At 39.9% G+C, this 22,773-nt stretch overlaps 1 protein-coding gene across 1 annotated transcript in view; it reads right to left on the bottom strand.

The window, feature by feature from the left end:
* Positions 1–18,756, bottom strand: part of KCTD18 (potassium channel tetramerization domain containing 18) — a 29,307-nt gene extending 10,551 nt beyond the window's left edge. The window contains exons 1-6 of the mRNA XM_082397400.1: positions 18,606–18,756; positions 15,982–16,217; positions 14,192–14,403; positions 8,527–8,720; positions 7,329–7,423; positions 1,020–1,122 (exon numbers count right to left, since the gene is read on the bottom strand). Of these exons, the coding sequence (XP_082253526.1) occupies positions 1,020–1,122; positions 7,329–7,423; positions 8,527–8,720; positions 14,192–14,403; positions 15,982–16,141 (764 nt within the window). The 5' untranslated portion in view covers positions 16,142–16,217; positions 18,606–18,756. The remainder of the gene's footprint in view (positions 1–1,019; positions 1,123–7,328; positions 7,424–8,526; positions 8,721–14,191; positions 14,404–15,981; positions 16,218–18,605) is intronic.
* Between the last annotated feature and the right edge of the window lie 4,017 nt (positions 18,757–22,773).

The raw sequence follows: 22,773 nt of genomic DNA, 5'->3' as shown, positions 1-22,773 counted from the left end.
TGAATACTACCCAAGATAATGAAAAGGAAATATAATTTTAAATGTATTTAAACCACAGTGAAAGACACAGATGTGGAGTGAATTCAGTGCTAATTATTTCATAGAACACAAGATAATACTACTAAATAAAAATGTTATTTGTGGTAACAGGAAGGAGAAAGGGATTCAGAATAAGTCACAGGAAATTTCAAATATTAAGTCTAATAGATTTCTTGACTATTGCCAATAAAGTCTGGGATTTCACTTTAGTGGGGAAAAATACTTACCACAGCATTCCCACTGTGTCCAGTAGTATTTTTAAAATCACACTCTCCCAAAAAGAACATACCATATAACTCAGTTTTAAAGAATTACTTCCGCTTTTTACATAGTTCTGGTAACTTTGCATTTAATTTTTTTTTTTTTGGCCATGCCACACGGCTTGTGGGATTTTAGTTCCCCCACCAGGGATTGAACCCGGGCCCTCGGCAGTGAGAGCGCAGAGTCCTAACCACTGACTGCCAGGGTATTCCCTCAAGATTTACATTTTGGGGCTTCCCTGGTGATGCAGTGGTTGAGAATCCACCTGCCAATGCAGGGGACACAGGTTCGAGCCCTGGTCCGGGAAGATCCCACATGCTGCGGAGCAACTAGGCCCATGTGCCACAACTACTGAGCCTGTGCTCTAGAGCCCGCAAGCCACAACTACTGAGCCCGTGTGCCACAACTACTGAAGCCCGCACGCCTAGAGCCCGTGCTCCGCAACAAGAGAAGCCACCACAGAGAAGCCTGTGCACCACAACGAAGAGTAGCCCCCACTCACTGCAACTAGAGAAAGCCCGCACTCAGCAACGAAGACCCAATGCAGCCAAAAATAAATAAATAAATAAAGATTTATACTTTAATGGTAAGGCAGAATATTCACCTAGGTAATTAATAAGCTCAATGAGGTCAAGAACCATTATTCACTCCCCCAGTAAAGGCAGTAAAAATATAGGTCATAGATTAATTTTTTAAAAAATCAATGAAGGACAGATAACCTCTTTCGAATTGGGGCCATGTGACGCAGGCTTCCATGTAAAGGCCGCTCTTCCAGAGTCCAACATTCTATCAGCTCATGAGGCACCCGCCAGTAGCTAACACCTGGAAGATAAAAAGACAATTTAGAGAACCACTGTCCACTGCCAAAGGCTCAGCAACACTTTTGTATAAGACTGGCCAGAAACAGTTTAAGGTTCATGCCTCCCATCTGATGAAGAGAAGTATAAGCAGGAAGTGCTTCCAAGAAGAGCCAGGGCAATAGTGGCACAGCTCATAACCCGGGTCCAGAAAGAGCTGGCTACCAGCCGCCCCAGCTCTGCCACTGATAACCAGCAGGTCGTTATACAGACCTTGGGCAACTGAGTGTGTGCTGGTTAAGGGCACAGGCACTGGAGCCAAAACTGCCTGGGCCCAGATCCCATTTCTGTCATTCACTAATCATATCACCTTGGGAAATTTTTCTCATCTGTGAAATGATGACAATAATAGTACATAATACATAATACATACATAATAGTACGTAATACAATAATAGTACCTTGCTGCGATGATTAAATGAGAAAATAAAAACAAAATGCCTAGAACAGGGCCTGGCACAGACTTAGCACTCAAGAGATGTTAGGTGCCTTTATTATAAGTCATAGTGTTGGTAGTAATGTGAAAGGATTGGACAGTAGGGGTTCTAACACTTGCCCTGTCTACCTCACTAGGTTGCTGCAATCATCAAATCAGATAAATTTTGTGAACCACTCTGTAAGAGGCAACCACTATATGAATATGAGGTATCAATACATTATAGGCATCTTTTCAAACGAGAATAATCTGTGTTAATGCGGCAGGCCAAGATTCCAGTCAAATTCACTTAATTTTTAAATCTGATATGTTTCTTTTTTTAAATTTATTCTATTGAAGTATAGTTGATTCACAATGTTGTGTTAATTTCTGCTGTACAGCAAAGTGATTCAGTTATACATACATACATATGTGTATGTGTATATAAATATTTTTTCATATTCTTTTCCATTATGGTTTATCACAGGATATTGAATACAGTTCCCTGTGCTATACAATAGGACCTTGGTTTGATATGTTTCTGATTGAAAGCTGAAAATGTATTCCTTTTTTTAAAAAATTTATTTATTTTTGTGTTGGGTCTTCACTGCTGTGTGCAGGCTTTCTGTGGTTGCAGCGAGCGGGGGCTACTCTTCGTTGTGCTGCGCAGGCTTCTCAGTGTGGTGGCTTCTCTTGTTGTGGAGCGCGGGCTCTAGGCGCGCGGGCTGCAGTAGCTGTGGCACGCGGGCTCAGTAGTTGTGGCTCGCGGGCTCTAGAGCGCATGCTCAGTAGTTGTGGCGCACAGGCTTAGCTGCTCCACGGCGTGTCGGATCTTCCCGGACCAGGGAACGAACCTGTGTCCCCTGCATTGGCAGGCGGATTCTTAACCACTGCGCCACCAGGGAAGTCCCTGAAAATGTATTCTTATGAAGCTTAAAAACCTTATGCTAAGTGAAAGAAGCCAGACACAAAAGGTTATATATTGTATGATTCCATTTATATAAATAGCCAGAATACACAAATCCACTGAGACAGAGAGCAGACTGGTAGCTGCCAGGGGCTGAGGGGAGAGGGGAATGCAGAGTAACTGCTTAATGGATACTGGGTTTCCTTTTGGGGTGACAGAAATGTTTTGGAACTAAATAGAGGTGCTGGTTACACACACTGTTAATGTAGCAAATGTCACTGAAATGTATACTGTAATTAATTCTATGTTATGTGAATTTCACCTCATTTTTAAAAAAAAGAACCATAAAAATTATACATAGACACATTAAAAAAGGCTTAAAGAATGATGCTGAATAAAAACTGCTTGGTATTAAAAACAACAGTAACCTTTAAGTCCCAAGAAGGAACTTGGTGTCTTCTTTTTTAATCATTAAAGGGCTAGTAATAACAACCAACTTAGCAAGCTGGGCACATAAATTATTATATATAATAGACATGTCCAAATACTCGAAGTCTATGGACCTCATTTTAAGACAACAACTTTCTAGAACTGCTTGATCATACTCCCAAACCTACTTATGCTACAAAAACATCACCAGATCTCATCCATTAAGTTTTTATTTTTAAGTCAGGTTTATTGAGATATAATTTACATAAAATAAAATTCACTCTTTTTAAGTACACTGAGTTTTGACAGATGTATACAGTCATGTAACTATGGCCACAATCAAGATACAGAACATTTCTATCATCCCCAAAAAGTTCCCTCCTACCCTTCTACAGTTGATGCCCTGCCCTCCATTCCTTAGTTTTGCCTTTTCCAAAGTATCATATAAATGGAATCATACACCACGTAGCCTTTTGTGTCTGGCTTCTTTACCATGATGTTTTGAAGATTCATCCATGTTGATATATGTATCAATAATCATCTCTTTTTATTTCTGAGTAGTATTCCATTAAATGGATATAATGCAATTTGTCTTTAAGACTTTCATTTTTTTTCCTGCCTATAATTCACATTCATTGTACAAAACTTGAAAAATATAGAAAAGTATATATAAAAAAAAAATAAAAATCACTTCTAATCCTAAAACTAGGAATCATGGCTCATGACATTTTAATGTATCTCATTCCAGTCTTTTTTCTATTCGTATGATATGCACATAATTGAAAACACATATTTAATTTTGTTTCCTGCTTTTGACCATTTCTTACTTTATCATGGGCACTCATCAACGTAAAAAGTTATTCAAAATAATTTTATTTTATTTTATTTTATCATTATTATTTTTTTAGCCATGCAGCATGTGGGATCTTAGTTCCCCAACCAGGGATCGAACCCGTGTCCCCTGCAGTGGCTGCGTGGAGTCCTAACCAACAGACTGCCCAGGAATTCCCTCAAAATAATTTTAATAGCTATATCTCATCTATAACCTGTGGATGTGCCAATATGTATTTAACCCTGTATTATAGACATTTATATTGCTTTTATTTTTTCCCTATTATGAATAATGTTTAGTTGAACATCTCTGTTCATAAGCCTTTGTCTGCATTTGATTATGTCTTTAAGGTAGATTTCTAGAAGTAGAATTATTGGCTCAAAGAATATGAACAATTTTGATGCTATTGATACATACTGATAAATTGTTTCCAAAAAAAGTAATATGAATTTTATTCCTGCCAAGAATGCATGAGATCTTTACTAATGTGGTATATAAAAAAATAGTTCTCATTTAATGTATAGTTCATTGATAATGAGTTTGAACCTCTGCCACGTTTATTTCCTTTTCTGGGAATTTTATGGTCATGAACCTTATACATTTATTTGTAGGAGGGTTGAGCTGGTTTTCTAATCAATTTAAATAAACCCTCTCTATTGTAAGGATAATCTTTGTCCAGTTAATGCAACACTTTTATCCAAGTTTTTTATTAGTTTTTAAATTTTATTTATGTTTTATGTTTTAAAGTTAATACACTAAATATTATGTAATCAAATTTATCTTTGTCTTTATGTTTTATTTAAGCTTATAATTTCTTTCCCTATTAAGAAATCAGTTATTTGCTTACATTTCATTATAGTCTATAATAGTTTCATTTTTCATTCATAAATCTACCTGGGATTATTTTCATAAATGATGTGAGGTTCAAGTTCTGTTTTTCTCCCAAGCATATTTCTCAAATAATCTATTTTTATTGGTATTTAATGCTTTCTTATCACATAGTAATTTTATTCTTATAAATTTAACGGATTTTACTCCTGATCTCTGCATCTATTCTTGTACCAGAAAGACATGGTTTTATTAGTATAGAGCTACATATAGTATTTTTACCATCAAACAGAGTTAAACTCATCCCTCTAATGACTTCTACTTCCCAAAATGTTTTTGGGTATTTCACCTGTTTATTCTTTCAAAGGAATTTTAGAATCATTTCCTCAAGATTCTCAAAGAGGTCCATTTATATTTTGGTAGGAATTGTGTTAAACCTATAATTTAATCTGAGAAACACTGACATCTTTATAATATTCAGATTTCAGGATCACGGTATGTCTCACAGTAATCTTCATCTCTTCTTTTTTATTGATGGATGGATGGATGGATGGACAGATAAATACATTTTAGCAGTTTTCTTCGTAAAGGACCCAAGCATTTCTTGGTGGGGCAGCCTAGTTATTTCGTTTTGTTTATTGCTATTGTGAATGGGATTTTCTCCTATAATTTCTAATTAATTTACCATAAGTAAGCTGCTAATCTTTTTTTATATTGTATCTAGCTAGTTTAGTCTACTAAACTCATCATTTGAAATACCTTTAGTTGATTCTTTTCGGGTTTTCTACAAAGACATATTGTCCACAAATAACAATAACTGTCTTCTTCCTTTCAATAGTTTTTTTTTTTTTTTGACTGTGTTGGGTCTTCGTTGCTGTGCGAGGGCTTTCTCCAGTTGCGGTGAGCGGGGGCCACTCTTCATCGCAGTGCGCGGGCCTCTCACTATCGCAGCCTCTCTTGTTGTGGAGCCCAGGCTCCAGACGCGCAGGCTCAGTAGTTGTGGCTCACAGGCCCAGTCGCTCCGCGGCATGTAGGATCTTCCCAGACCAGGGCTCGAACCCGTGTCCCCTGCATTGGCAGGCAGATTCTCAACCACTGCGCCACCAGGGAAGCCCAATAGTTCTTTCTCTTACTTCTGTTTCCTGTATTATGGCTTTCCACAGGCCTTCCAGAACTTTGTTAGATAACAATGATACTCTATTACATGCTTTCTAAAAAGTTAAAATCAGTCACACACTTTGTTAAAGTCAGTGATCCCCGCTCTCTGCTCCAGCTTCCTGAGTCAGTGGAGGAAGAATCCCAGCCTAGGCCCTCCCAAAGCCTCCCAGGCAGCCTGCTAGTCCAGCGGCACAGAAGGAGACAAGAACACCACGGGCGTTGTTCTTCAACTTAAGCCCAAGTGTCTCAAAGTCAATTAAATCTGAAGTAATAAGCTTAAAGAGAATAGCATTTTGTTCAACACACTTCATCCTATCTGTTTGAGGGGCATGATATGAAAAGAAAAAGGAGGAAAAGTGAGTGAGGCAAAGTGGAGGGAAAAAAGGATTGGTCCTAGCATCCTGCCTGAAAGAGGAACAGCTGATAGAGAGTTTTAAAAAGCTTCTTCCTTTCCTTATTCAATCTTACGTGACTTGCAATGTCTCTCTCTACCAGCTTTTAAGATCATTTGAGGACTGAGATGTGTCTTATTTATCTTTGGACAATTTTAGGACTTAATTATAGTGCTTGCACCTAATTGACACTCAATATATGTTAATTAAGAAAAAAATACTTAGGCATAGAACAGTTAACCCTCTGTGATCTTTAAGCAAGTGGCATGTCTCTCTGAGACTTCTTTTCCTCATCAATAAAATCGTAAACAGCATACAGGGTTGTTTTAGGACTAAGAGATACTGAATGTAAACTACATATCACACTGAATATCAAGCAGCATTACTACTATCAACTCACATAAGCAGCTTGGTACAGACAGTCAAATTTCAAAGTGTGCATTTAAAGAATATTTGTTTTCTAAGGGCTCTTTAGATATCTTCCCAGCATTATTTTCATTTTCTCTCTCTCTTGTTTTTTTGATTACACATTTTATGCTTAATTTAGAGGTATACTTCCTAGGACAATGCTAGGTACACAGTAGGTGCTACAGAAACTCTTTTTATTATTTTTTTTGTAATAAATTTATTGTATTTATTTATTGTTTTTGGCTGCATTGGGTCTTCGTTGCTGCACGCAGGTTTTCTCTAGTTGCAGTGAGCGGGGTCTACTCTTCATTGTGGTACGCGGGCTTCTCATTGTAGTGGCTTCTCTTGTTGCAGAGCACGGGCTCTAGGCGCGTGGGCGTCAGTAGTTGTGGCACGCGGGCTCTAGAGCGCAGGCTCAGTAGTTGCAGCGCACGGGCTTAGCTGCTCTGTGTATGTGGGATCTTCCTGGACCAGGGCTCGAACCCGTGTCCCCTGCATTGGCAGGCGGATTCTTAACCACTGCGCCACCAGGGAAGCCCCAGAAACTCTTTTTAAATTGAACTAAATAAGCATAACAAAAGTGTATTTTAGGTTACTGTATTATAGATTATTAATAATATCTAGCAACTCATGGGGTTTAAAAATTTGTAAGTAAACTGCCTCAGTGTTACTATAAGGTGACAACTACCTGGACCCACACCAAAAACATTTTCTCAAAAAAAGAAATGCTGTATTTGAACTTGCTTTGTCTTATTAAGGAAAAGTCTACCTTCCGCCATGAAATGAAAGAATTGTACTGTACCTTTTCCTTCCCAGGCATCAAAGGCATCCATCATTTTCTTCAATTCTGCTACTGAATAATAGCTCCAAATATACTGAACATTATTTCCTGCCTCCCTAGAAATATTACAAAAGGTAATGAAAATATACTACCTAGGTATGAATGTGTATACATATACACAGCTAATAGATACTCAATAAGTGCTTGTTAACTAAGGAAAAAAAATATGTAGGTAATGAGCAGTTGTTCCTCTGTGATCCTTAAGCATATACATATGTATATATATGTATATATATATTCTATATACGACATACTAGATGAGCGTAATATACTATACTTACGTACTAACCTACATTTGATCTCTTTTTTACTGCAGTAAAGTATTTGTTAACTCCACAATATAAACTGTGCAGACAAATCAACAAATCTTTAAAATAAGTTTTCTTTAAAAAATCACCTAACTCCAGTAAAGTTAGAAAAGGTTCAACTTTGACTAAAACTTTCCTAGCACTATGTCAGGCACTTATATATCATATACAAACATCCCTGCCTGTAAAGAATTCAGAAAATGATAACATATTAATTATCTAAACAGCAAGCTCATGTGGTCATGCATTAGTCACTGACATGTGACCCAATCCAATCTCCCAGAGAATTAAAAAACAAATTTTGCTAAGTGAATTGACTAGTATAAATGAGATTACAGGGAAAATATTAACAGAATAACCCTTAAGAATTTAACATGTTCAAGGCATAGAATTTTAAAGTTGGGAGGGACCAGATGAAAAGTCTTTCAGCATTTCTCAAACCAGGACACCAAGACACAGGCCAGTCCTGGGTCCCTCAGCGGGCCTGCTGACTTCTAGGCCAGGCTTCTGTCCCTGGACTACAGTGGAGGGGAGATACCCAGGCATGTGGCTTTTCTTTTCTTTCTTTCTTTTCTCTTTTTATAATGCCTCTCAGGGGATTCTGATGACCACTCCCAGTTGAGAACCACTGTACTAGACCAAGTAGATGGCCTATTGCTTATACAGATGTGAAATGGTCTGAATTACAACCTCCTCATGAAACAGGCCTATCTCGACATCTATGAGATTCACTCTGTCTGTTGAGAGGTACTGGCTTCTTTCCTAGTCAACCACATATTCCATTCAATAACACCTCTTAGAAGAGACCAAGACTTTATGTTGTTCCTTTTCATACTTAAACACAGACATACCTTTTAAAAATGCTTTTACTGTGAATTCTTCCTCCCAGCTGCTTATCAATTGCATCTGTTCCATCAGTTTTTGTAGAATATACACCAATAATTCTACTCTCACAGCTTGCACCAGATGTGTTAAGATAGTGGAGAACCCAAACTGTTGGTTTATTGCAAACTAAACCATACGAATCACAGAAGTCTGTTAAAGCCTGGGGCAAAAAAATATATAAAATTTGAATTTAATTCTGGAGTAAAGTAAAAATGAATTTGCTCTATTACTTTCACGTAAAGCTGTAATTTCAGTTGGTCATAAGGGAAATAAAAAGATTATATATCTCAGCCTACTGTTTATGCCTTTAAAAACCAAACCATTTGTTGAATTTGGGGTATTGGGGGAGGTGGGGCAAATCACCACCCAAAAACCCAAAACCTTTTCAGCTAGAGAATCTTTTTCCACATGGAAATCATATTTTACTTCCTCTTCCTTTAGACTCACTACCAACATCATTTTAAAATCTTCATATAATAAGTAAAAGTTAAAATTCTTTCTTTTCCCCCTGATTTTCCATTTGACTCAATCTTCCTTTTACCTCCTACTGACTTGCCCCATGGTTGATGCTTATTCTTAACTCCAAATCCAATCATGGATTAACCAGATTAACTTGTTCTTTTACACTGAAAGATATGAATATATGAACTCGATATATACTGTCTGAACTCATTTGGCATTTATCCACCTTTTCACTCAATCACTTGAATACTAAGTACCTACGTGTGAATACTAAGCACTGTCTGAGGCCTTGGAGACATAATGGTGAGCAGGAGACAGAGTCCCTCCTTGAGTTTATAGCTGATGCAGAAGACAGACATTAAATAAGCCATCAGCACACAGTGTAAGAAGTGCTACCAGGTAAGCCTACGAGGTGCTAAGGGGCACAGAGGAAGAGGGCTTCACCCAGTGGAGTGGTACAGGCCTTCCCTGGGAGAAATGGCATTATTGCTGTGAGCTCTCTGAGGCTAGGCACTCTTTTCTGTTTTGTTTTGTATCCCAAGTGCCTAGAAAAGTACCTGATACAAAGGAGATACTTAATATTTACTGACTCAGTGAAGGAAAAGAGGACCCTAACATGTGTTGCATTTTCATTTAATATTGCCATCTAACTCCTGTATTGGCTTCTATCTTCACTTGCACATCTATGAAAATCACCAACAACATTATAAACCATTCAAGGGCAAAAACTGCATGTCATATTTCTTTGTGTCCCACACAGTCCCTAGAACAGGGTCTTATATGTCAAAAACATTTGAAATAAATAGGAGTTGGCTGGCAGAATGAATGTTTGCATGCTATGTCTGTCGTGCATACAAACCAAGAATGAAAGACTATAAAGGTGAATGTTAATCTGTCCCAACTTTCCAGTTCGGCTTTTTTAGCCCCACTCTGCAGATATGGCAAACAGCACCAAAAGACTGTTCGACAACTCAGTTTATAAATAATTCCAATAGCAGAACCCATACAACCATGCGAATTCCCGAAGGGGATCTGGAACCAAATCAACTTTCTCTTCATGCTGCACTCCTAATAACCATACTGTCAGCTTGCTCTCCTAAACACTGACATCCAACTCAAAGAATTCAAACCAATTCAGACCACTTTTCACTATGAACAATTATCTAGGAAAAATATTTTTCTTAGATGTTCAAAAGTGCTAATTAATAGCAAATATAATACTTATCAATAAGACAAAAACAGATGAAGCTGTTCAAGTCATGTACAGACATTTCAAATGTGATTTAAAACAGAAGCATCTTAAAAAAAGATTTACTGATCTCAAGGTGAACTAATCAAACTGATGTTTTAACTTAGTAACAAACTGCTACACTCACTAAATCAGGTAAGGGATTTTATACAATCTTTTATTTATCATGACCATCCTTTTAAAATATCACTTCAGTAAATGAATTAATCCCACTATACCCTCACATACTACAGTACTACTCTTAATTTAAGAAGAACTTCAAGAGCAGAAGAGTTCTATTTAAAAAAGCCATCAAAAAGTATTAAACCTTCAATGAGGAATAAAAACTCCATAAACTTTTGAGTGGCATGGTAATACACTTTCCTAGAATAGAATTTTGGCCTTAAAAAATGAGTAGTGGTAATTAAGAAACATGTCTTCAAAAACTGTAAGAAGTAACAATACATTACTAAATAACCAAGAGATCACTGAAGAAATCAAAGAGGAAATCAGAAAATACCTAGAGAAAAGTGACAATGAAAACATGATGATCCAAAACCTATGGGATGCAGCAAAAGCAGTTCTAAGAGGGAATTTTATAGCAGTACAATCCTACATCAAGAAACAACAAACATCTCAAATAAACAATCTAACCTTGCACCTAAAGGAACTAGAGAAAGAAGAACAAACAAAACCCAAAGTTAGTAGAAGGAAAGAAATCATAAAGATCAGGGCAGAAATAAATGAAATAGAAACAAAGAAAACAATAGCAAAGATGAATAAAACTAAAAGCTGGTTCTTTAACAAGATAAACAAAATTGATAAACCTTTAGCCAGACTCATCAAGAAAAAGAGGGAGAGGACTCAAATCAATAAAATTAGAAATGAAAAAGGAGAAGTTACAACAGACACTGCAGAAATACAAAGCATCCTAAGAGACTACTACAAGCAACTTTATGCCAATAAAATGGATAACCTGGAAGAAATGGACAAATTCTTAGAAAGGTATAACCTTCCAAGACTGAACCAGGAAGAAATAGAAAATATGAACAGACCAATCACAAGTCATGAAATTGAAACTGTGATTAAAAATCTTCCAACAAACAAAAGTCCAGGACCAGATGGCTTCACAGGTGAATTCTATCAAACATTTAGAGAAGAGCTAACACCCATCCTTCTCAAACTCTTCCAAAAAATTGCGGAGGAAGGAACACTCCCAAACTCAATCTATGAGGCCACCATCACCCTGATACCAAAACCAGACAAAGATACTACAAAAAAAGAAAACTACAGACCAACATCACTGATGAACATAGATGCAAAAATCCTGAACAAAATACTAGCAAACAGAATCCAACAACACATTAAAAGGATCATACACCATGATCAAGTGGGATTGATCCCAGGGATGCAAGGATTCTTCAATATACGTAAATCAATCAATGTGATACACTATATTAACAAACTGAAGAATAAAAACCATATGATCATCTCAAAAGATGCAGAAAAAGCTTTTGACAAAATTCAACACCCATTTACGATAAAAACTCTCCAGAAAGTGGGCATAGAGGGAACCTACCTCAACATAATAAAGGCCATATACGACAAACCCACAGCAAACATCATTCTCAATGGTGAAAAACTGAAAGCATCTCCTCTAAGATCAGGAACAAGACAAGGATGTCCACGCTCACCACTATTATTCAACATAGTTTTGGAAGTCCTACCCATGGCAATCAGAGAAGAAAAAGAAATAAAAGGAATACAAATTGGAAAAGAAGAAGTAAAACTGTCACTGTTTGCAGATGGCATGATACTATACATAGAGGATCCTAAAGATGCCACCAGAAAACTACTAGAGCTAATCAATGAATTTGGTAATGTTGCAGGATACGAAATTAATGCACAGAAATCTCTTGCATTCCTATACACTAATGATGAAAAATCTGAAAGAGAAATTAAGGAAACACTCCCATTTACCACTGCAACAAAAATCATAAAATACCTAGGAATAAACCTACGTATGGAGCCGAAGACCTGTATGCAGAAAACTATGGGACACTGATAAAAGAAATTAAAGATGATATAAACAGATGGAGAGATATACCATGTTCTTGGATTGGAAGAATCAATATTGTGGAAATGACTACACTACCCAAAGCAATCTACAGACTCAGGGCATTCCCTATCAAATTACCAATGCCATCTTTTACAGAACTAGAACAAAAAATCTTAAAATTTGTATGGAGACACAAAAGACCCCGAATAGCCAAAGCGGTCTTGAGGGAAAAAAACGGAGCTGGAGGAATCAGACTCCCTGACTTCAGACTATACTACAAAGCTACAGTCATCAAGACAATATGGTACTGGCACAAAAACAGAAATATAGATCAATGGAACAGGATAGAAAGCCCAGAGATAAATCCACGCACCTATGGTCAACTCATCTATGACAAAGGAGGCGAGGATATACAATGGAGAAAAGACAGTCTCTTCAATCAGTGGTGCTGGGAAAACTGGACAGCTATACGTAAAAGAATGAAATTAGAACACTCCCTACACCATTAGAACACACCATACACAAAAATAAACTCAAAATGGATTAGAGACCTAAATGTAAGACTATAAAACCCTTAGAGGAAAACATAGGAAGAACACTCTTTGACATAAATCACAGCAAGATCTTTTTTGATCCACCTCCTAGAGTAATGGAAATAAAAACAAAAATAAACATATGGGACCTAGTGAAACTTAAAAGCTTTTGCACAACAGAGGAAACTACAAACAAGACGAAAAGACAACCCTCAGAAAGGGAGAGTATTTGCAAACGAATCAACGGACAAAGGATTAATCTCCAAAATACACAAACAGCTCGTGCAGCTCAATATTTAAAAAACAAACAACCCAATCCAAAAACGGCAGAAGACCTAAATAGACATTTCTCCAGAGAAGACATACAGATGGCCAAGAAGCACATGAAAAGCTGCTCAACGTCACTAATTATTAGAGAAATGCAAATCAAAAATACAATGAGGTATCACCTCACACCAGTTAGAATGGGCATCATCAGAAAATCTACAGACAACAGATGCTGGAGAGGGTGTGGAGAAAAGGGAACCCTCTTGCACTGTTGGTGGGAATGTAAATTGACACAGGCACAATGGAGAGCAGTATAGAGGTTCCTTAAAGAACTAAAAATAGAACTACCATATGACCCAGCAATCCACTACTGGGCATATACCCAGAGAGAACCATAATTCAAAAAGACACATGCACTCCAATGTTCATTGCAGCACTATTTACAATAGCCAGGACATGGAAGCAACCTAAATGCCCATCGACAGACGCATGGATAAAGAAGATGTGGTACTTATATACAATGGAATATTACTCAGCCATAAAAAGGAACGAAACTGAGTCATTTGTAGAGACGTGGATGGATCTAGAGACTGTCATACAGAGTGAAGTAAGTCAGAAAGAGAAAAACAAATATCATATATTAATGCATATACGTGGAACCTAGAAAAATGGTACAGATGAACTGGTCTGCAGGGCAGAAATAGAGACACAGATGTAGAGAACAAACGTATGGACACCAAGGGGGGAAAGTGGCAGGGGGTGGTGGTGGTGGTGGGATGAATTGGGAGATTGGGATTGACATATATACACTAATATGTATAAAATGAATAATAAGAACCTGCTGTATAAAAAAATAAAATAAAATAAAATTCAAAAATTCAAAACAAACAAAACAAAACAAATAAGGGTATATAATACAGTTAAAAAAAATTGTAAGAAGTAAAACTGTCTCATTTTGGTTTATGTTACAACATGGGCTATACAAAATAACATACATTGCTTTGTGCATAATAAATGTATAATAAATGAATATTAGATAAACAGTCATACATATATTGTAAAACTTAAGAAAATGCCAAGACCTTTTTAAGTTCTATATTTGACCTTAAAGAATATGTCTCCATTTCATTGGCCAAGTGGTCAGACAGGCTGTACGGATAAGGGATGCCAAAGTAATCAGCCTCTTCCTGCAGAGCAATGAGGGTTTGCTCCTCTGTGGGAATGTGAACTTCTCCGTGAAGATAATCCAAAAGGTATTTAAATAGATGTCCATCACGGTCAATAACACAAGCCCCTAGAAAATATTCAGTTCAAAAATGATTGAATAGATACAAATGACCACGGTAAAATTTCAACATGTCAAACTAGAATTAGACTGAAGACCTCTACAATTAGAAATGTTTCTTTCTCAAAAGAAAGTTAATATCTAGTGTTCAAATAGGTTTAGTCAAATTTGGGGAGCCTCTGTATTCTCACCTACAAGGAAAACGTATTCTGAGTTCCATTAGAAATCTTGGATGCAAGGACTATATTCCCACTATGGCCTCTGCAAAAGCCATGGACACCTTAGACTGCTGGTAGAAACAGAAGCTTACCCCTAATCTCAACCCAGCTGGGCCAGGAAAGGTGTATGGAGTTCCTCCCTAATGAGGGTATAATGGGGTCCAGCATTTGTATGTCAGTGACCCTACAAGTCGACCTGTAGTGTTGCCAACAAATAAACCCTGGGTTCCTAGCTCTGCATGCCATTTGTTCAGACATATTAGGTTAGTTCCTTTGTATGAAACTTTAGAAAAGAAATGCTATACTGGTACTACTTTATGATAAAAGACTTTTTGTAGACAATTCAGCAGAATTAAAAAAACAAAAAAAACCACTTCTGTGTGAGGTTACTCCATGATTTCCTTCCTCCCTTGATTAGTTTAAGAAGGGATTAAGAAGGTGAAAACTTAGGGGCAGAGGAAACAACTCAGTCCCTGCTTACCACCTTTACACCAACAAACTTTCTGTCCAGATGGACATCAAGTCCTGGGCACCAGACATCAGTGAGTTTTCCATTCTTCCAACTGCCATTCATCTGGCAAAGCAATCTCTCCAGACCCAGGGTTACTAACAGCCCCTCGTGCTCTGAGCTCCTCAATCCCTTTTTTCTAACACAGAAGCAAGAGTGGGTTCTACGAGCCCCAGAACGCCTAAGATGTACAAAAAGCCTTACTTGCTCTGCTGAAGTTTCTTTACCACCAGTAGTAGGTTCAGTGAACCCCAGAGCACTCAAAGCAGAGAGTGGCCCCAGGACCCTAACCCTTGTATTTTACAGTTTCTTCTGAAACACCAATTTTCAGTCCTGGGTGATTGACGGTATCACTCAACTGATGTTTTCTTAGGCATACACATCTGCCCACACAAGGCTCTGCAGCTGGACTAGGTGTGAGTTTAACACTAATTCTACACTGACAGTACCTGCCCTGTCAGCTATGAATGAGGGCAGCTCCTTTCTCCAGAGAAATACATTTTTTAACTTGAAGAACACAGAGAGAAGCTAATATATTTAATCAGGCTCAATACCTTTACCCATTGAGTTGTATGAATGGGACAACTTTCGAAATATGATTAATCCCCATAATTAGGTGATGGTTGGCCTTTACACACATTCACTTTTTTGTCAACTTTTAGCGACAGCATCACAGATTCTAGAAACTGGTATTTAATTTCTCCATGTACTTAATGAATCTCCGTACAGTCCCAATGATCTCAGTAATTAACATACTAAGCTAATACATTCTGTTGTAATTAGAAAAATGAAAGGGAATTTAAACTAGACTCCTATTTTAATGAATATTCATGATAATGCTTACAGACTTTAGATATTTACCTGATTCATCTGTTTTTAGAGGAAAACGACCACTGAACATGGATGCCAGCATTGAGTCCTTAAAGCGGCACAAGGACTCCCGCCTGGCTGCGTAAATACAGCCACCCACGTTCAGTCGAAGAATATCCAACACCTCTTCTTCTGCCTTGTGACCTTCCATTGTTCTCTCCAACACCTGAAGTTTTGCCTCGAAACACTTTCAGAAACTGCAAAACAACGGTGGTCACAGTACCCCTCTGTAAAAACAAAGGACAATCACCATTGACATTTCCAACAATACATGAAATAGGTAATAAAAATAAATACGTTCTAAAGTGGCTTAAAACAAATTCCTCAGCACTGGCAATACTGAATCGAAGGATTTAATGTAATACAAAAGAAGTTTGAGATATGCTGAGAAGCTGGAAAACTCTGGCTCAGAGGGTTTGTAAATGATAATGAAGTATTACCAACCAAATCAGAGCTGTTGAAATGACTGTTTAAAGAATTAAACAAGATAATGCATTGTCTGTTACCTATAAAGCAAAGGTGAGGTGTGCTTATGATCTTCAGTATTCACATATCTTTTTAAACTACAGTAAGTCTGAGGGAGCTGTGTAGACTTGCAGAGGGGATCAGCATGTAGCATGGTTATCAGGCTATGAGGCTCTACCACTTACTAGCCTGGGACCTTGGGCAAATACTTATCCTCCTCTGCCTGTTTCCCCATCTCTAAATTGGAGGGAAGGATGAGGCCTACCTCAAAGGACTATCAGAGGAGTAATTGACAGAAAATATTAAAAGCATATAGAACAGTCTCTGGCTCAGAGTAAGTACTCAATAAATGATAATTATTACCTATAATAATATAAAAATTTACAAGAGGGTATATACTGAAGGACTTTATATTGGCTCTGGAGATTTAAGGAAACATAAGAGCAGAAATTATTAACAACGGTAATTGTAATTCTTAAGTTAGGTAACTAAGGAATATATAATTTATCAACTGAGATCAGAATTCCATGTATACCCAAAGCCAAACTGGTCCAGAAGAACAACAAATGACATCTCTAAATCATCTGGCTTCTTCCCTCTGAAATAGCTGAACCTTTAGAGACATTTTAAGGATTTTATTTCTTAATCCATTCTGGAGATAAGATGAACCACAGCTGACCGTGGCACTCCTACAGAACCTAAAACAATACCCTGAGGAAAAATGTACTCCCAGTGTATCTTCACGTTTCATAGCAAGTGTGAAATGGCTACCAATAGGCTCAACTACATCCATGGCCATTCACTTTGCCATCAACTTTGAGCATCCTTTCACAGATGCTCCAATTTAGCCAATTTCCAATAAGAGAAGGAGACGATTAGAGTCTGAGGAACACCATGTGTGTGGAACACAGTAGACAGAAACTATTATGGGCCAACAGTCCAGCCTTCAAAATCCACTTATCAGTGTGACTTCCTACACTGCCTAAAAGTCCAAGGAGCAGCCCAACAATGAACCATGTGAAAGAACCACTTCTGAGGCCTGGAATGGAACTGGTTCATGCTGTCCCTGTTACCAGCTCCCTGGAATCCTATCTATTCTTCAAAGCTGCAGGCAAACCTCACTGCTTACATGACCTTCCCAAGCGCCCCCAGTTAGAATCCTTGCACAGTTCTCCCAGATATACTTTGTACCCCTGTCCACATATTATTCCACTTGACTCATCCCTAGTTGGGGGACTATAAGCTGCATCCCCCTTAACAATTCCCATTTACTGAATGCTACGTGCCAGCCACTGCAGGAGACACTTGACAGACATTACCTCATTCACACAAAAGCCCTACTGGGTAGGAGTTACTGACAGGTGAGGACACTGGAGAAAGAAATAGTAATGTGTGCAGGGTCTACACTAGGGCTGCCCCGCCGTAAGTGGTGGAGTCAGCCCCAATCCAGGTCAGCAGGACCAACTCCAAGTTCTTCCAGCTGCACCCCACACCGACTCCTTCAGCACTGTTTCTCTCCTAAGGCTCCTGACCTGGGCACTTCACTCACTAAGCGTCTGTCCGTCTGAAGACTCCTGTGGATGGCAATAGGAACACAGCAGCACCCTGGGCGCAAGGATTCAAGAGATACCCCTAAGGCAGAGGACCATCACCATTTCAAGGCCCGTCACAGGGCCCCACCTTCAAATGCACCCACTTGCACTCCCTGCTGGGTCGAAAGTGCCCAGCCCTCTGAGGTAGCGTGCCCAGACTGCGGTTCCGTGACCACCCGCATCAAAACCATCAGGGACACTTGCTGAAAATGCAGATTCCCGAACCACGACATAGACTCCGATTCAGAAAGTCTTAGGTGGGGTCGGGAGTCCCCCCCGCGGGCCCTACTTTGAGAAACGCTCAAGGGACTCGAACTCCTCCCACGACGCGGGACGAAAGGGGAGGGGCTGGGACACCACAAAGCCCCGCGGGGGTCTCCCCGCGGTCCGGGGATCCCGAATCGGCCCGAAGCCCGAGCCTGCAGCCCCGGGCGCCCGTGTTATCAGCGCGGCCCGGGCCCTTCATCAGGGCGCCCTGCCGCCTCCCGGGCCCGCGGCCCACCCGGCGCCCAACTCCTCCGCACGGGATGGGCGGGGTAGGCGGCCTCCCCGACTGACCTGCGGCCCGCCCGGCCCTTGGCGAGGCCGCCGGACGCCACGGGGCCCGACACGGAAGTGAGCGCTTCCCCGGCTGCTCGGCAACTCGTGTAGCAGCGCGCCCCCAGTACCGCCCCCGTGCGTCTCAGGCTGGCGGCGACAGCCGGGAGAGCAAGGCCCCACCCCGGACACGCCTAGGACACGCCCCTCCAGAGCCCCGCCCACGGGCTGGTTCCCCCACCTCCGGCCGCCGCCGCCTGCTTCGGGGAGGGCGCGAGGCCTGGCAGTCTCGGTACCATCCCGGGAAAGGAAAGGTCACGCAGAGAGACGCAGGCTGGGTCCCCGAGGGACGGTCTTGTCCGTTCAGAGGCGGCTTTTACACATGAAGAAAACAACACCGAAGTTGCGATCGTCCAGGGTCAGTTAATAAGCGGTAAGAGTTAGGATCAGTTAGGTCTTTTCACTTCTAGATGAGGGAGGGCCCTTCCCTCCAAACTGGGTTGCTCAATGCCAAGAGTCATTCATATATTGCACTTGAATGTTTGTGCATTTGGATAGTGTTTGTGGCTTACAAAGCTGTTTCACACAGAGCATTCCGTTTTATTTAGTCTGTGTGACAGCCCTATATTTTCATTCCTGTTACAGCAGGGAAAATTGAGGCAGGAGCAAACACTTATTGAATACTTCTGTACCCCTGAGATTCTGCTAAATGCTTTGCGTGCACTAATTTCCTCTTAACAGTAACCCCAAGAGTTCTTTTGGTTTCCAGCTGCAGCCTACCTTGTGCAAGAGACTTTGCTAGGTATTTCAAAATGAATAAAACACAGTCCTATTCTCAAGGTACTCTCCCAGACTCAGTAATAATTGGTTCCCAATTTTTCTCACTGTGTCTTAGAAGGGAATAAGCCAATGAGAGGTAAGCCCACCTACCCCCTCAGATATTGATAGTACCCAGGAGAGGAGGAAGGTTTGTTCAACCTACAATTATTGAGCACTAGCTATGGACCAGACACTGGGAGTGGAGGACTGAACAAGACAATCAATGTCCCTGACACAATGTCCCATGGCATTTCCATTCTAGTGCGGCAGTCAGAAGACTTTGTCTGTAAATATTTTAGGCTTTGTGGGCCATACATAACTACTTAACTTTGCTGTTGTAGTGTTAAAGCAGCCATAGATAATACATAAATGAATGAGAGTGACTACGTTCTAACTTTATTTATGGATACTGAAATTTGAATTTCATATAATTTTCATGTGTCATGAAATATTCTTAAATATTTCAAACACTTAAATATGTAAAAACCATTCTTAGAGCGTGGGCCACCCGTGGATCATAATTTGCCTACTCCTGTTCAAGTGGGAGAAACAGACACTAAGCAAATAGTCACAGACAGTGATAACCACTTGGGAGGAAATAGGATAATGTTGGATGGAGATGATGGCTTGGGAGAAGTTCTCACTGATGAGGGGACATTTAAGTGGAGCACTAAGGATGAGAATGAGCCTATCCTCCGAAGAGATGGGGGAAGCATATTTTAGGAAGAAGGGAGACCAAGTGGAAAGGCCCTGAGGCAGGAAAGGACTTGAGAGTTTGGACACTAGTATATCTGGAGCTTGGTGAGCATGGGGACCAGGGGGAAGGTGATAAGAGATGAAGCTGAGAAGAGAGGCAGGAACCAGCTTTTAAAGCACCTTGTGGCATAAGTAGTTTAAATTTTACTCTAAGCATATGGGAAACCATTAAAAGGTTTTAAGCAGTGAAATGGCATGATCGATTTAATATTTTTAAAAACTCACTCTGGCTACTGTGATGAGAATGGATTGAAAAGGCATAAAATGAATGTAGGCAGCTGTTGCAGGAATCCAGGGGACAAATGGCATAGCTTCTACTCAAGTGGTGATGGTGATAGAGAGAAGTGGATGAGTGCAAGAAATGTATTTAGGAAATAGAAACGACATTAAATTTGCTGATGATCAACTATGATGTGTTAGTTCAGGTTCTTTGTGAAGTGGACAGGAAGATCAGATTAAACCTGCAAAAAGTTTATTGGGGGAGACACCTGTGAGGAAAAAATAGGGAAGGATCTGAAGGGGACTGAGAGAGCCTTTAGACTAGATGCAGATTAGGAAAAGTGGATATGATGCAGTTCAAGAAAGTTTCAGGAAAGCCAATGAGGAGTTTTCAAGCCAATGTCCCTCATCAAAGGAGTCTTATGTCTCCTAGGAATAGGCCTGCCTTAGTATCCCTGCCATACTCAGTCACTGGCTGGGAGCAGTCAGTGGGAAGTGCAGCCTGGAACACGGTGATAGATTTCAGAGCACAGTATGTGGAGTACATCAGTCAATAATGCTCCCTGTAATCAGACATCTGAGAGGTACGTTTTCGTGGCTGCCACACATGAAGGAAAGGGGAAATGCAGGATTACGTGTAAATTGTTGGCTGAACAGCTGAATGATGGTGCCATTTACTGAAATGGTGAATTATGGGAGAGATCAGAAGCTGTATTTTAGACTATTAAGACTGAGATGTTAAACAGGCCTACAAAGAGATCAAATAGCCATTGAATGAATCTGGAGCACAGGAGTGAAGTACGGTGGTGCTGAAGGTGTGAATTTGGAAGGCATCAGCATTTGAAGCCATGGAACTGGATGAAATCACCCACATAAAGGGCAGGTAATTAAGAAGAAATAGGATGGAACACTGACTCCAATACTTAGATTTCAGGCTTAGAAGAAAGAGCCAGAGAGCAGGAGAGTATGAAGCTACAGGAACCAAGAAAGTAAAGTGTCATTTATGTCAAATGCTGCTAGGAGATCAAGAGTCCACCAGATATGATAATATAGGAGCTCTTGGTGACCTTGACAAGAGCAGTTTCAGTGCGGTGATAAGGATGCAAGCCCAGAGGAAAGTGGGTTGAAGCGTGAATGTGAGATGGCAGACTGGATATAACTCTGTAGAGAAGAAAGAGAAGGAGAGAAATAGGGCTGTGGTTGAGGTGGGAGACAAAGTCAAGGGATGGAGTTTTAGAATGAGAGTCACTAGAGCAGGCTATGCTGATGGAAATGATCCAATAGGTAGGTAGAGATTGGTGATGCAGTGGAAAAGGGGGGACAACTGAGGGAATGAAATGCTTGAGAAGGCAAAAGGGTCCTGGAGCCAGAGCACGAGGAATTTCTGTTTGACAAGAGCAGGGATAGGAGGTAAAACAGACAAGATAGATTTCAGTTCAGGTAAAGTGGTAGATTTCACAGTGGGAAAATGAGGAAATTCTGATTGAATGGCTTCTACTTCCTCAATTAAGTCTAAAGCAAGGTCAGAGGCTAAGAGTAAAGGTGATGAGGGGTGGAAGAGGTTTGAGGAAGGAGGATAATGTATGAATTACTTTTCTTGAGAAATTGAAAGGGCAGACTTTCTATAGAAACATGACAGGATTGCTCGGAGAGAACGAGAGCCTGTTTGAAGATTGTAATCATTATACATGGATGGCAAACTAGTCATCCCATTTATGTGACTTTTACCCAGCAACACTCAACAGCTTCAGTGTAGGTGCTGTTGAGGAAGTAGATCATTGGACTCAACTAAGGTTGAGATTTAATCAAGTGATGTGATACAAGGAGAGAGGGGTGAGAGTTGAGGATGTTTGTAAGTGATTGAGTCCCATGGAGGACCATGGACTCTAAGCTGGATAAGGAGGGAAATAACTATATAACAGTGTGATGGATAGTGAAAAAGTAGTGAAGTTAATGGATTGGAGATCTCAGAGAAATTGAGGAATTATTTAAATAGGAGTACAAGAGTAAGTGAGCTGGAAGAATTGGAGGCAGTAGTCAAAGAATATCACACTTGAATTCAAGATTTTGGAGGTCATTCAATGACCATAATGCCAAGGTTCCAGGCTGAGATGGGGTGGAAGAAAAGTTAATGGAGGTGAGAAGTTTAAGGGATGATTATTATTAGATGAGTTTCCCCATAAATAGCAATGTCCACAAGAGTGGAGCAGGGGTAGAGAGAAAGATGATGAAACAGAAGCTAATGTCATCAATAATGGATGATTAGAAGAACCTTAGCAGACTACACTGCGGAGACAAAGAGAGATACTGTGTCCAGATGGCTACAGTTCAGATCAGCTAGGGCTTAGACAAAGGAAGGAGGAAAAATTGTTTGTTAGCAGTGGTGGGAGAAGAG

The sequence above is a fragment of the Balaenoptera borealis genome (assembly GCF_965194805.1).
Source record: "Balaenoptera borealis genome assembly, chromosome: 6".
NCBI classification, from domain to species: domain Eukaryota; kingdom Metazoa; phylum Chordata; class Mammalia; order Artiodactyla; family Balaenopteridae; genus Balaenoptera; species Balaenoptera borealis.
Note: the sequence above shows the minus strand (reverse complement) of the source record. Positions and strands in the feature narration are given on the sequence as shown.